We start from the raw sequence: 12,500 nt of genomic DNA, 5'->3' as shown, positions 1-12,500 counted from the left end.
CTTTTTTCATTGGTCAAATGGATAGATATAGATATATTTATATAGATATGAATAGATAGATAGATAGATAGATAGATAGATAGATAGATAGATAGATAGATAGATAGATAGATAGATAGATAAATATAGATATATATAAATATATATATAGATATATATAAATATATATATAGATATATATAAATATATATATAGATATATATAAATATATATATATAGATATATATAAATATATATATAGATATATATAAATATATATATAGATATGTAAATTTATGTATATCGGTATATAGATAAATATATATAGATATAGATATAGATATAGATATAGATATATAGATAGATAGATAGATATATTATATCTATCTATCTATCTATCTATCTATCTATCTATCTATCTATATAAATATGTATACATATATATACATATATATACATATATATACATATATATATATATATATATATATATATATATATATATATATATATATATATATTATATATATATATATTTATTTATTTATTTATTTATTTATTTATTCATAGATTTATATTTGCATAAAGATGTATTTTGAAAAGTATCTTGAATAATCTGATGTTACTTCCCAATCCATTTCCTATAGATGAAGAGACAAAAAAGAGGCTTATGGAACTCACCCGGGATATCCAGGAAGCATCACAATCAATGGTGAGACTAGAAAGCCAGCGGGATGAGGTAGTCCACTCCAAGAAGGAGTCTGAGCGGAGGATCTTCAGCACGGAGCGTGAACTAGTTGGCTTGCAGGTAAGACGGATGAAGAATTGCATTTATTGAGCTCGTGCTTTCTTTCTCTCTCTCAGTTTCTCTTTGTTATGTATCCTGGTCGTGTCTGCCTTTTCCACCAGCTTTTCAGGATCTATTATTATATGAGAATACAAGAAACATCCTGAAGTGCCTGTTCTTAGGCAGGAGTCAGACAGTTGCATTATTTAGCTTGCCACCAGGGGACTCTAACCCATTGCTTCTGGAGCTGAAATGTAGGTATTGTGAGATTTATTTATTAATTGCCTTTACCCATAGATTGCTCCACAATTACTAAGTCACAAATGACCTAATGCTATTTACTAATACTGCTTATTTTGCCTGTTTACCCTTTTCCTTGAGTTTTAGAAATATATATGTATATTTTTTGGTATTTATGTCATTAACATTACAATTATAATGTTGATAAATATAGTATCAGCATTGATATTGATAGCATCTTAAAAAAAGAAAATCCCAAAAACTCAAGGAAACGTGAAACTAGGTGAGATCATGATGTCTGCTAGTTGACCCCTTGGTAGCTATATCTGTTTGTTGAGACATTTCACTAAGCAATACTACAGGGAATATTACATTTTCCTGGCAATAGTGGCTTAATAAATTACTTTATCAGCTTTTGTTCCATATTTTTCCTTATTTTCCAACTCTGCACTTGGTGTGCTCTCTTCCAGAGAGCTAGTATTTATCTGTGCTGTTTTGTTCCCTCTTTTTTGAAGTTGGCTGTGGCATGTAGATGTCATCTATTCTTGATCTTTAATATAATCAGGCTTCAAAACTATGATAGTATGAAAATCATTTATATATAGTATCCCTGAAAGACATTTCCATATTTGTAAAGTTAAATTTTTGTAAACACATCTCTTTGTTGAGGATAACAAAAATTGATACTTCAGAAGACTTTGTAAAACATGATTTGAATTTGATTTACATATCAAGATTTACTAATTACTATTTTGTGTAGTTGTGGAAACAAGTTCATGCACACCTTTTAGTAAGCCAAATGAAGGGTGATCAACATGTGTGAATGGTGAAGAGTTTTAGTAGAGCTCAGGCTTAATGTTTCAATAGAATGGCATTTATGCTTTATTCAATCATAGTACCTTAACCCACTTCGGATGGGATTCCCCATTGCTATACAAGTAGGGTTCTCATCCAGGCAGCTGCTTAAGTGAGAAATTATTCACCTTGTAGTCCATGAGCTTGGCAGTAGCATAAAGACTGTCTAGGAAATAAGGCTAAAATGAAGCTTTAAGCCTATTTGAAGGGTGGTTTCTCACTCAGCTGGTGTGAATGAAGATTTTGCCATGATGTGATAAAACATCATCTGACATGAAGAGGTTAACCTACTCCTTAAGGTACTGTCACACTAGCACTTTTTCTGTCAATTTTTTAACAATATTCGGAAGTTTTGTCGATTTTCAAGTCAGACGATAATGATTGTTTCCGTCTGAAAACCTTTCTGTCAACTTTTTCAGCCAAGCATAGTCAAATCAAGAGCTATATTTGAGAATGTTTGTATTTATGTTGAATAGAATTGTCAAAAAATTGACGGAAAAAATGGTAGTGTGACAGCACCTTTACTGATCATTGTGTTGGGGTGCATGTTGAGTGAACTGCTGTTCATGTTGTATTGACTCTTTATCACCTAATTATGTTTATTGCCAGTGCTTTCTCTTCCTTCTCTTTCTTTTGACAGATAATCTAGTCATCGTCTAGCAAAGATAATCCAGAGATAATTTTGTTGACTAGGAGAACATGGGATATTCGAAGAGGAAAGAAATTCACCTGCTTGTTACCTTGTTCAAGTGCACATTGTTGCAATAATTTGCTTTATGTTTTGTTCCAGGATGTGGCGAGACAACGCCTTGAACTCCTGAACAAGACAAATGCAGAAGCCTACAGAGCAGCAAAGTGGTTGGAGAGCAATGCAGATAAGTTTTCTGCACCTGTTTACCCTCCCTTGTGTACGCAGGTTAGTCTGGGTTATTGTTAATTTGTTGAGAAGTTAGTGTAGGTGTGTATGCTTTTTGTCTTTGTGATTCTCATTCATATCATCAGTATCATTACTATTATACCATCACCATCATCATTTAAATGATCACCATTTAATTCATTGTCCAATAAAATCATCATCATCATCATTATTGCCATTTCTATAATGTATATATATTTTCTTCATCATAGCATCACATTACCTTTAATAAATCTCTCATTTTCTCTCTAAATCCTCTCACAGACCACTCTTACTTCCCCTTTCTCCCTCATCACCCCTCATCCTCTCACTGACACATCCCTACCTTATACTCTCTCACCCTCACCCTCCGAACCCCCAGCTCAACATCAAAGACCCGAAGTATGCCAAGTACGTGGAAGACCGCGTCAGCTACCAGGACCTGGTGGCATTCGTGTGTGAGAGCAAGGAGGACATGAATCTCTTCAAAGAACTCATGGACAAACAGAAGATGCGCGTCAATGTGGTGCATTCATCCCCAGCCGATATGTCACAGTTTCAGCCTAAGATACCCATTGAAAATTTAAAGTATGTTGGTTTTTATAGTTCCACTTGGGTTTAAGTTGACAGTGCTAGTGTTATTGATTTTTGTTAATTTTCATATTAATTACATTAATGTTTATTTTGGGGTATCTAGCTTGTTAACTTTTTATTGTTCATTGTATGATTACTGAAAATCAAGATGTCACCATCACTTTCTTACATTACATTACATTTTAATCTCTCTTTTTCTTTTCAATCCCACCAGAGAGTTTGGCTTCCTCAACTATATGATTGATGTTGTGGATGCCCCCCCTGCAATCCTCTCCTACCTTTGCCGCAACTACTCCATCTACAGAATACCTATTGCGGAAAAGGCAGACTTTGACCGGGTGCCTGTGCAACTGCCGTATTTCTATATAGGTGAGGAGAAGATTTATTGTTGAAGTTGTGGATGTATAGAATTACCATGATCAGTGTTGTCCATCGTTTGTTTGTTTTATTTGCCATAAAATGAGCTAATTTCATATACGTACTAAAAATACAAGAAGAAAATTTTAGACATTGACATTCTCTACAATAACAAAACAGAAAAAGCACGGTACACAATCTAGAAAAATCAGAGATATACTCAAACACTACAAAGAAAAGAAAGCACCATAGTGCTGTGTCTAACGAAATATTGGAAAAAAAATAAAGTAAGCATGGAGATATAAACTTATGACTCATACAGTAATAACTCAAGAGGGAGACCAACCGATATGTAAGATGATATTTACCTCCGCAGAGTAGGGCTTACCCCGAGGAATGTCGGATCTACAAATGCAAATAAAGGCATACTTACAGAAGCAAGTGGTAACTGCTTCACTTTAAACACTGCTTGGGGACTTTCTCTCCTAAAAGGTCACATTGAAACAAGCATCACAAAATATAAGGACAGAATGTGCCAAATTTTACAAATACTTTAAGCTTTGATGAGATCCAAAATTTGCGTTACCTTCAAATACATCTTTTATGGTGTTTAGGCAAGGATTTGGTCATGTAAACAAGCCAATAGTTGGTGACTTTATGCTGAATATGGAAAGTTTGCCACTGGGGAAGTGTACCCTAGCTGTGTGCCGTCTTCAGGTGTACAGGATGAGCATTTTTTCATTTTTTGTAAGAATTTATATTGTAGAAGCTTTCAGAGGAGCTAGGGATGGTATTGGGAAATTGATTGCCTGTGAGATGTCATCAAAGTGTCAAGCACTTTTCCCAAAATGAAAATTCATTGCATCATGTCATTACTTAGGGATGCGTATCATCAAAAGTACTGACCATGTTAATGTAATATATAAATTAGATTTAACATATGATATTAGAGAAGGATTGTAATAACTGGGTTTGACTAGCTGGAAGGATTGAATGAATGCGTCCTCATAAAGTTAAATGAAATCAAAATGCATTGAATTATTGGTAGAAATATACCAGTAACCAATTTTATTTTACTAACTTGACTCATTCAGTCTAATTACTTTCTCCCTTTAAAATTGCATACAGGTGGGGAGAGGTACTCCAAGGCCCAGTCAAGGTATGACAAGGAATGGTCAACCAGTATCTACCCTGTAAAGGATGCACGGCTGCTGCACATCACCCAGGACACACAGCGCATCCAGCAGCTCCGGGAAACTATCAACAACAGTCGTGACATGTAAGCTTGATTTGTAGATTTGGTGAAATGTTGTTAGTTGCACACTTTGCAGTGAGGTTGTTTTTGAGTTATTTTATTGATTGGTATTAGTTATTACTTTAATTATGCATAAAAGGAAACATGTATAAGTATGAATCAAATATACAAAATCAGACATACTCTCTATCACATACTTATTTAATCAATTATTATAGGATTGCCGATGCTGAGGAGAAACTAAAGCAAAACAAAACAGAAGAACATGAGCTTACAAAGAACCTCGAGAAGCTGCGTAATGAGAAGAGAGTCCTCCACTGTCGCAAGGAAGAAAGGTAAGACATCAAAGTCTGAGAAATGTCCAGGTAAGAGCTTGTGTGTTGTGTCTGTCTCATCCATAACTTTGTGAATCTAGCATGATGAAAATTGTGACACTTTCTTATACTTAACTCATAAAGGCCACATCTCGGTAACCACAATGTAGAGGAATGGGGGGTGGAGAGAAAGGAAAGATAGAATGAGGGAGGGAGGGAGGGGGAGAGGGAGACATGGAGGGATAAAAGGAGAGAAGGAGGGAAGAGGGAGAGAGGGAATGGGAGAGATGGGGGAGAGAGAGAACGAAGGGGGAAATGATAGGGGAGAGGGTAAGAGGGTAAGGGAGGGACAGAACAATATATATTAATGTCCATATTATGGGTTGTGGTTTAAATTGATAAACACTTCATAAATTACTGTCCGACAATTAGACTAAGACTCCCTTTGGACACCCTTACCTTCATTTCAAGGCTGTTCATGATCGTCTCTAACATATGATGAATGTTTTGACTCATGTTGAAGATTTTAAGATTATGTGGTGTAACTCTGATGTAGAAAATGTAAAAAAGAAGTCAGCTTTCTTGGACAGAAAAAAATATAGAACTGATCAAGGTTGATTGAAATTGAATTTTTTCTTTTATGGTTTAATGCAGGAAACAGATGGAGCAACGTATAGCCAACAAGAAGAACCAGATTGCACGTCATGAGAAGAGTTCCGTCAACCTGGAGGCCGAGAAGGCAAAAATGACCAAAAAGATCAAGGTAAAACTCAGATTTTTTTTTTTTTTTTCATTTTTTTTATTCTTGTTATTTTTTATTCTTGTTATCAATAGCACCATTTTATTGTACTTTTTATTGGATGAATAATATTTTCTCACTCATTCCAGTTGAATATTGATGAATCATGTTTAGCTTTTTAAGGATTTTTTTTTCTTTGTAGGTTTTCCATGCTATTTTTTTTAAATGCTGGTTGAATATGCTTCATCATTATCTGTGAAATGTGAGGTAAAACACTACCATGGTAATGCTGGAGTGTGAGGAATAGCCTCTGTGAAAATGTTATAATTTTTTGCCAGATAATGGTTAACATAAAGAATTGAAAAAGAATTGCACACCACACAGTGATTTTAGAAAGAATGAATACACACAGATTTACAACTCTTCTTCTTTCTCTTCCTCTTCCCCTTCCCTTTCTTATTCTTATTCCTCTTCTTCTTTTTCTGCTTGTTCTTGTTCCTCTTCCTCTTCTTCTTCTTCCTCTTCCTCTTCTTCTTCTTCCTCTTCCTCTTCCTCCTTCTCCTCTTCCTCTTCATCTTCATCTTCATCTTTCTCTTTGTCTTCCCCTTCCTTGTTTGCCTCTTCTTCCTCATCTGCCTCTTCTTCCTCTTCTGTTTTCTTCACCAGATTCAGCATCATCTATAAAAAGAGAGAGAGAGAGAGAGAGAAGAAAAAAAAAGAGAAATATTTGTCTCCCTTTTGTACAGGAAACAATAAGCATGATGATAGGCAGTATGACCGAGCAGAAGAAGAAGATGGAGGTGCTGGCTGAGGTGGCAGTGGAACACTCCAAGCTGATGACGCAGGCAGCGGTCACAAGAACCTCCTTGCAGATCCTCGAGGAGGACTTAGTCTCATCGGAACAGGCGCTCACCACCCTGCAGGTATGTGAGGGGAGTTGTTGGAGAATGGATGAGTTGGAGAATAGGATTGTGTGAGAGGTGTGTGGTTGTGCATGTGTGTTTCTGTTCTTTGTTCTGTAGCCTAATGTTTCTTTGTATCAGACTCGTTTTTTCTTTTTCTTTATCTATGCATGTGTTCCTCTCTTTGTATATCTTTGTATTTTTCTTTCTATCAGTATCTCTCATTATTATATATGTGTAGGTCCAGCTAAATTACCAAGATAATGTCCTTGGATAATTAAGCATTCTCGTTGGGCTACCAAACTGGTCCGAAGGATCATGAGAACTCAAGTGAAATAAGATTTCATGCATTTGTACACTTTTCTCAGATCCTGAATGGCTGTGTGAATTATGGTCATGGATTGAGAAATTTGGGAACCCTGTACCTGTCATCTTATCTCTCATTCTCCCCGGTTTTCTTTTCCCCTCCCCTTCTTGTCTTCTCTTTTCCTACGCTTTCTCTCCTCTACTTCTCCATCCTTCCTCCTCCTTTCTGGCACAACTATAATCCGTAAACAAATATCTCCTCTTCCCCTTTAATACAGGAAAGCATAGACAGGTTGACTCGTGAGCAGGATGCAGCAAAAGCAGATGCCACTTCAACCTTGCAGGAACTCCTCCACTCCCTTGGTGTCAGAGACTACAAGGACATAACAAATGAGGTTTGTCGATCCTTTGTTAATTTTTTTAGTACTTGTGGTGCCATCTATGTGTAAAAACAATTAATAGATTAAACACGCGGTGGGCATGGCAGGTACACACAGGCCATCTCTGGTGGGATGGGGTTGAGTCCAAATAATGGGCTCATTATGAATTATAGATTACTATTTGTGAATACTGTGTAAGATCTCTGTTGGTGTGTAAGTTACATGTTTATTTTCATTTGTGTATTTGAGTCTATGTTTACATGTTTGGTCAAATGTGAATACCTGCTTATACATATGTATATAGACATATATTTTCCTCCAACCTACTGGCACTCTCTTCACAGATTAGAGAAAGGTTTAGAAATTCTAACCTGGAGGAAACAGAGCAGAAACTGCACCAGTTGGAGGCTCACCGTGACTGTCTAATTACAGCCAATGACAGCGTTAGTAATTGAGAAGTATTTTTGTTTTTCTTTGTGATAAGTGAAATATATTTACAACTCTTGTCCTTCATATCCCTGTACATGTCAAAGATATTCGTTATTTACCCATTGTGCTGCAAAATAGTTCCTCTTATACCTGTCTATCAGTGGTTTTCACATATGAATGAGAAAGAAGAACCTCAATATCATTCCTTCGTTACTCCTTCCCTCTCTGCCTCGTTACTTCAGTCTATCTTTCCTTGTTTCCTTCAGTCTCTCCTTCTCTCCTCTCTCCCTCTCTCCCTCTCTACCTCTCTCACTCTCTCCTGCTCTCCCCCTCTCTCCACTTCTCTCCTTCTTTCCCCCTCTCCCTCTATCTTCCTGCCTTCTGTCCCCCTACAGATCACTTTTCTTCCTCTTCACCTCTTTTCGTTCCTTCTTCGTTACTTTGCATTCCATCCTTTGATTAGTGTCTTCTCAACCCCCTTTCTTTCCTGCTTTCCCTCCCCTTCCTTTTTTTCTATTTCTAATTTTCTATTTCTATTCTACCCTTCTTTCATTGCCCCTTTCTTTCTGCCTCCCTGCTCCATCTTTCCCCTTTCCTTCCTCAAAATCAGTCTACCAATTACTTAATCCTCCCCCTTATCTTTGACCACATCTCCGCAGGAAGTGAAAGAGTACAGACAAAGAGAACGAGAAGTGAACGAACTTCAGCAGAAGTTGGAAGGGGCGCAAAACACGGCAGGCAACCACCACAATGCCCTCGAGGATAGCAGAACTAGGTGGGATTTGTGGTTGTATTAGGTTGTTGAGTTGTATGATATCTCTCTCTCTCTCTCTCTCTCTCTCTCTCTCTCTCTCTCTCTCTCTCTCTCTCTCTCTCTCTCTCTCTCTCTCTCTCTCTCTCTCTCTCTCTCTCTCTCTCTCTCTCTCTCTCTCTCTCTCTCTCTCTCTCTCTCTCTCTCTCTCTCTCTCTCTCTCTCTCTCTCTCTCTCTCTCTCTCTCTCTCTCTCTCTCTCTCTCTCTCCTTCTATTTCCTTTTCAATGTTTATTTGTCTTTCTCTTTTTCATTCTGTTTGTTTTCCTGCTTCCTCATTGTGTCTTTTCAATCTTTCTCATTGATTCTTTTTCTTCTTTCTTTCTTTCTATTCCTCTCTCTTTTTTTTTCTTTTTTTTTCCTTTTTATTTCTTTTACTTTTTTCAATTTATTTTCACTCTTTCTCTCTTGTCCACTTTGTCTTTCTTTCTCTTATTCTCTTTCTCATATTCTCATTCTCTCTTTCTCTCATTCACTTTTTTCTTTCTTATTCTCATATTCTTTATATATTATTTCTTTTACTCTCTTTCATGCTGTCCCTCAATCTCTTCTTTCCATCTCTTTTTATCTGTTTTAGCTCCCATTTTTTCCTCCCTTGTTCACTTTCTCTCTCTCTCATATATATATATGTGTGTGTGTGTGGGGGGGGGGTATTTGTAACCACATGGCTGCTTAGATCAACACCGGATACAACTAGTAAAGACGACAAGTATTCCCTACAGATGGTTGCCGAGAATCCGAGAGCTGACAGAAAATATTAGCAACAACTTTTCAAGCTTCATGGCCCGCCTGGGTTGTGCTGGAGAGGTTCTCCTTGATGTGGGGGAGGAAGTAAGTTGCTTTGATTTGTTGCTTCTTTTAATTTTGAGTTTACTAACTGAAGAATGAAGAGAATAGTGATTTTCACACACGCACACGCACACGCACACGCACACCCACACCCACACCCACACCCACACCCACACGCACACACGCACACACACACACACACACACACACACACACACACACACACACACACACACACACACACACACACACACACACACACACACACACATAATTTTTCATCTCCCTTCCTCCTCAGGACGACTTCAGAACGTACGGCATCAAGATCAAAGTGCGCTTCCGCGACAGTGACCGCCTGCGGGAGCTCACGGCGCAGCACCAGTCGGGCGGGGAGCGGGCGGTGTCGACGGCCCTCTACCTCCTGGCGCTCCAGAGCCTCACCTCCGTCCCCTTCCGCTGCGTCGACGAGATTAACCAGGTCAGGAGTCGGGACAGGGGAGGGGGTTGAACCACTGACGTCCATTAGCGGTGGCTTCAAAGGGGGTTTGACCTGCTACTTCCTACAGGTAAATGGGCGAAGGGAGGGAAGAGGGAGGGAAAGAAGGGAAGAAGGAGGAAGGGTGGTTGGTCGGTTGGTTTATGTGGAGGGAAGGGGTGGTTTAAGGACAGATTTATGTATTTAAAAAAGGTCAAAGATTTTTTTTTTTTACGTGTTTGTGACATGTTGGTTGTATATATATATATATATATATATATATATATATATATATATATATATATATATATATATATATATATATATATATATATATATATATACATACATACATATATATATATATATATATATATATATATGCATATATATATATATATATATATATATATACATATATATGTATATATGTATATATGTATATATGTATATATATATATATATATATATATATATATATATATATATATATATATATATATATATATATATATATATACATATATATGTATATATATATATATATATATATATATATATATATATATATATATATATATATATATATATATATATATATATATATATATATATGTTTATTTATTAAGAGGCCATGTTTCATTTTTTTTAATGTTTATGCTTCATGTCAGGGAATGGATCCCATTAATGAGAGACGGATGCTGAACATGCTGGTCAAAACGGTCGCGGCCGAGGAGTCTGGACAGTATTTCTTCGTGACGCCAAAGGTTAGTGTTTTGTTTGGGTAAAGGGGAAGGTCAGTGTTTCTCTCCCCCCCCCTCTCTCTCTCTGTTTCCACCCTCTCCCCACTTCAGCGAATCTCCCCCCCCTCCTTCTCTCCCTCCCTTCTCCCCTCTCTTCCCTCTCTCTCTTCCTCCCCCCTCTCTGCCCTCTCTCCCCCGTCCCCCCCTCCCCCCTCTCATCCCTCTCTTTCTCCCTCCCTTCCCCCCTATCTTCCCTCTCTTTCTTCTTCCCTTCCCTCTTATCTTCCCCCTCTTTCTCCTTCCCTTCCCCCCCATCTTCCCTCTCTCTCTCCCTCCCTTACCCCCTCTCTTCCCTCCCTCCTCCCCACTCCAGCGAATCTCACCCCCTCCCTCTCTTCCCTCTCTCCCACCCTTCCCTCTCTCTCCTCCTCCCTTCTCCCCTCTCTTCCCTCCCTCCTCCCCACTCCAGCGAATCCAACCCCCTCCCTCTCTCCCTCCTTTCCCCCTCTCTTCCCTCTCTCTCTCCCTTCTCCCCTCTCTTCCCTCCCTCCTCCCCACTCCAGCGAATCTCCCCCCGTCCCTCTCTCCCTTCCTCCCCCCCTCTCTTCCCTCTCTCTCTTCCTTCCCCCCTCTCTGCCCTCTCTCCCCCGTCCCCCCTCCCCCCTCTCATCCCTCTCTTTCTCCCTCCCTTCCCCCCTATCTTCCCTCTCTTTCTCCTTCCCTTCCCCATTATCTTCCCCCTCTTTCTCCTTCCCTTCCCCCCTATCTTCCCTCTCTCTCTCCCTCCCTTACCCCCTCTCTTCCCTCCCTCCACCCCACTCCAGCGAATCTCACCCCCTCCCTCTCTTCCCTCTCTCCCACCCTTCCCTCTCTCTCCTCCTCCCTTCCCCCCCTCTCTTTCCTCCCTCCTCCCCACTCCAGCGAATCTCACCCCCTCCCTCTTGGCCCCCAGCTGATCCCGGACATGGAGTACAACAAGTACGTGAACGTGATGGTGGTCTTCAACAGCCAGACGATGCTGCCTCACAGGAAGTTCTACCTGCGGAAGATTCTCAAGCGGCGCCAGGAACTCAACGGCAAGGAGAACATCGCCTCCGCCTGAGTGGAGTGGAGTGGAGGGAGTGGTTTGTTATTTTGAGGATTATTTGTTCTTTGTGTTATTTTTTTTTTGTTATTGTTTGTATCATCGTCATTCTACTTATTTTCTCTGAATTTGTTAAAAGGTATTTTTTATGGTTTTATTGTACAATTGAATTAGTTTGTAGGTAGTGATCTCATGTAATATTTCGGTTTTATTCATGTATTTATTTTTTTCCTTGAGAAGGAGCATGTAAAGTAATTTCTTTATTTATGGTGATGATGATTTTATATTTTGGCACCTTGTAAGATTTTTATAAAATTCTATTTAGGAAATGAATGATACGGAAATGTATCTTACACGTACTTTTTTTTTTACCGATGATTAATATTTTTGTATTGCGAGTATATTGTCTTTTATTTAGAAATGTAGAGAGATGTTAATGCAGAGAATGTTTGTGAACAAATCTGTAGCAGAATTCTTTTGATAATATAAAAAGGTCACACAAATAATTTGTAATAAGGAATAAAGAATATTAATGTGTACAAAGTGTATCATTATCTTTGGTAATGT

General features: G+C 38.3%; 1 protein-coding gene across 1 annotated transcript in view; it reads left to right on the top strand.

Moving 5' to 3' along the window:
* The window catches only part of SMC5 (structural maintenance of chromosomes 5), a 20,827-nt gene extending 8,356 nt beyond the window's left edge, over nt 1–12,471 (top strand). Inside the window, exons 10-24 of the mRNA XM_070130316.1 lie at nt 627–787; nt 2,652–2,777; nt 3,139–3,344; nt 3,565–3,719; nt 4,836–4,986; nt 5,181–5,297; nt 5,931–6,039; nt 6,762–6,938; nt 7,502–7,618; nt 7,948–8,046; nt 8,692–8,807; nt 9,565–9,673; nt 9,930–10,109; nt 10,778–10,873; nt 11,802–12,471. Of these exons, the coding sequence (XP_069986417.1) occupies nt 627–787; nt 2,652–2,777; nt 3,139–3,344; nt 3,565–3,719; nt 4,836–4,986; nt 5,181–5,297; nt 5,931–6,039; nt 6,762–6,938; nt 7,502–7,618; nt 7,948–8,046; nt 8,692–8,807; nt 9,565–9,673; nt 9,930–10,109; nt 10,778–10,873; nt 11,802–11,951 (2,069 nt within the window). The 3' untranslated portion in view covers nt 11,952–12,471. The remainder of the gene's footprint in view (nt 1–626; nt 788–2,651; nt 2,778–3,138; nt 3,345–3,564; nt 3,720–4,835; nt 4,987–5,180; nt 5,298–5,930; nt 6,040–6,761; nt 6,939–7,501; nt 7,619–7,947; nt 8,047–8,691; nt 8,808–9,564; nt 9,674–9,929; nt 10,110–10,777; nt 10,874–11,801) is intronic.
* Nucleotides 12,472–12,500: the final 29 nt, after the last annotated feature.

The sequence above is a fragment of the Penaeus vannamei genome, chromosome 15, assembly GCF_042767895.1.
Source record: "Penaeus vannamei isolate JL-2024 chromosome 15, ASM4276789v1, whole genome shotgun sequence".
In the NCBI taxonomy this organism is placed as follows: Eukaryota; Metazoa; Arthropoda; class Malacostraca; order Decapoda; family Penaeidae; genus Penaeus; species Penaeus vannamei.
This window is presented reverse-complemented; position numbering and strand designations above follow the sequence as displayed.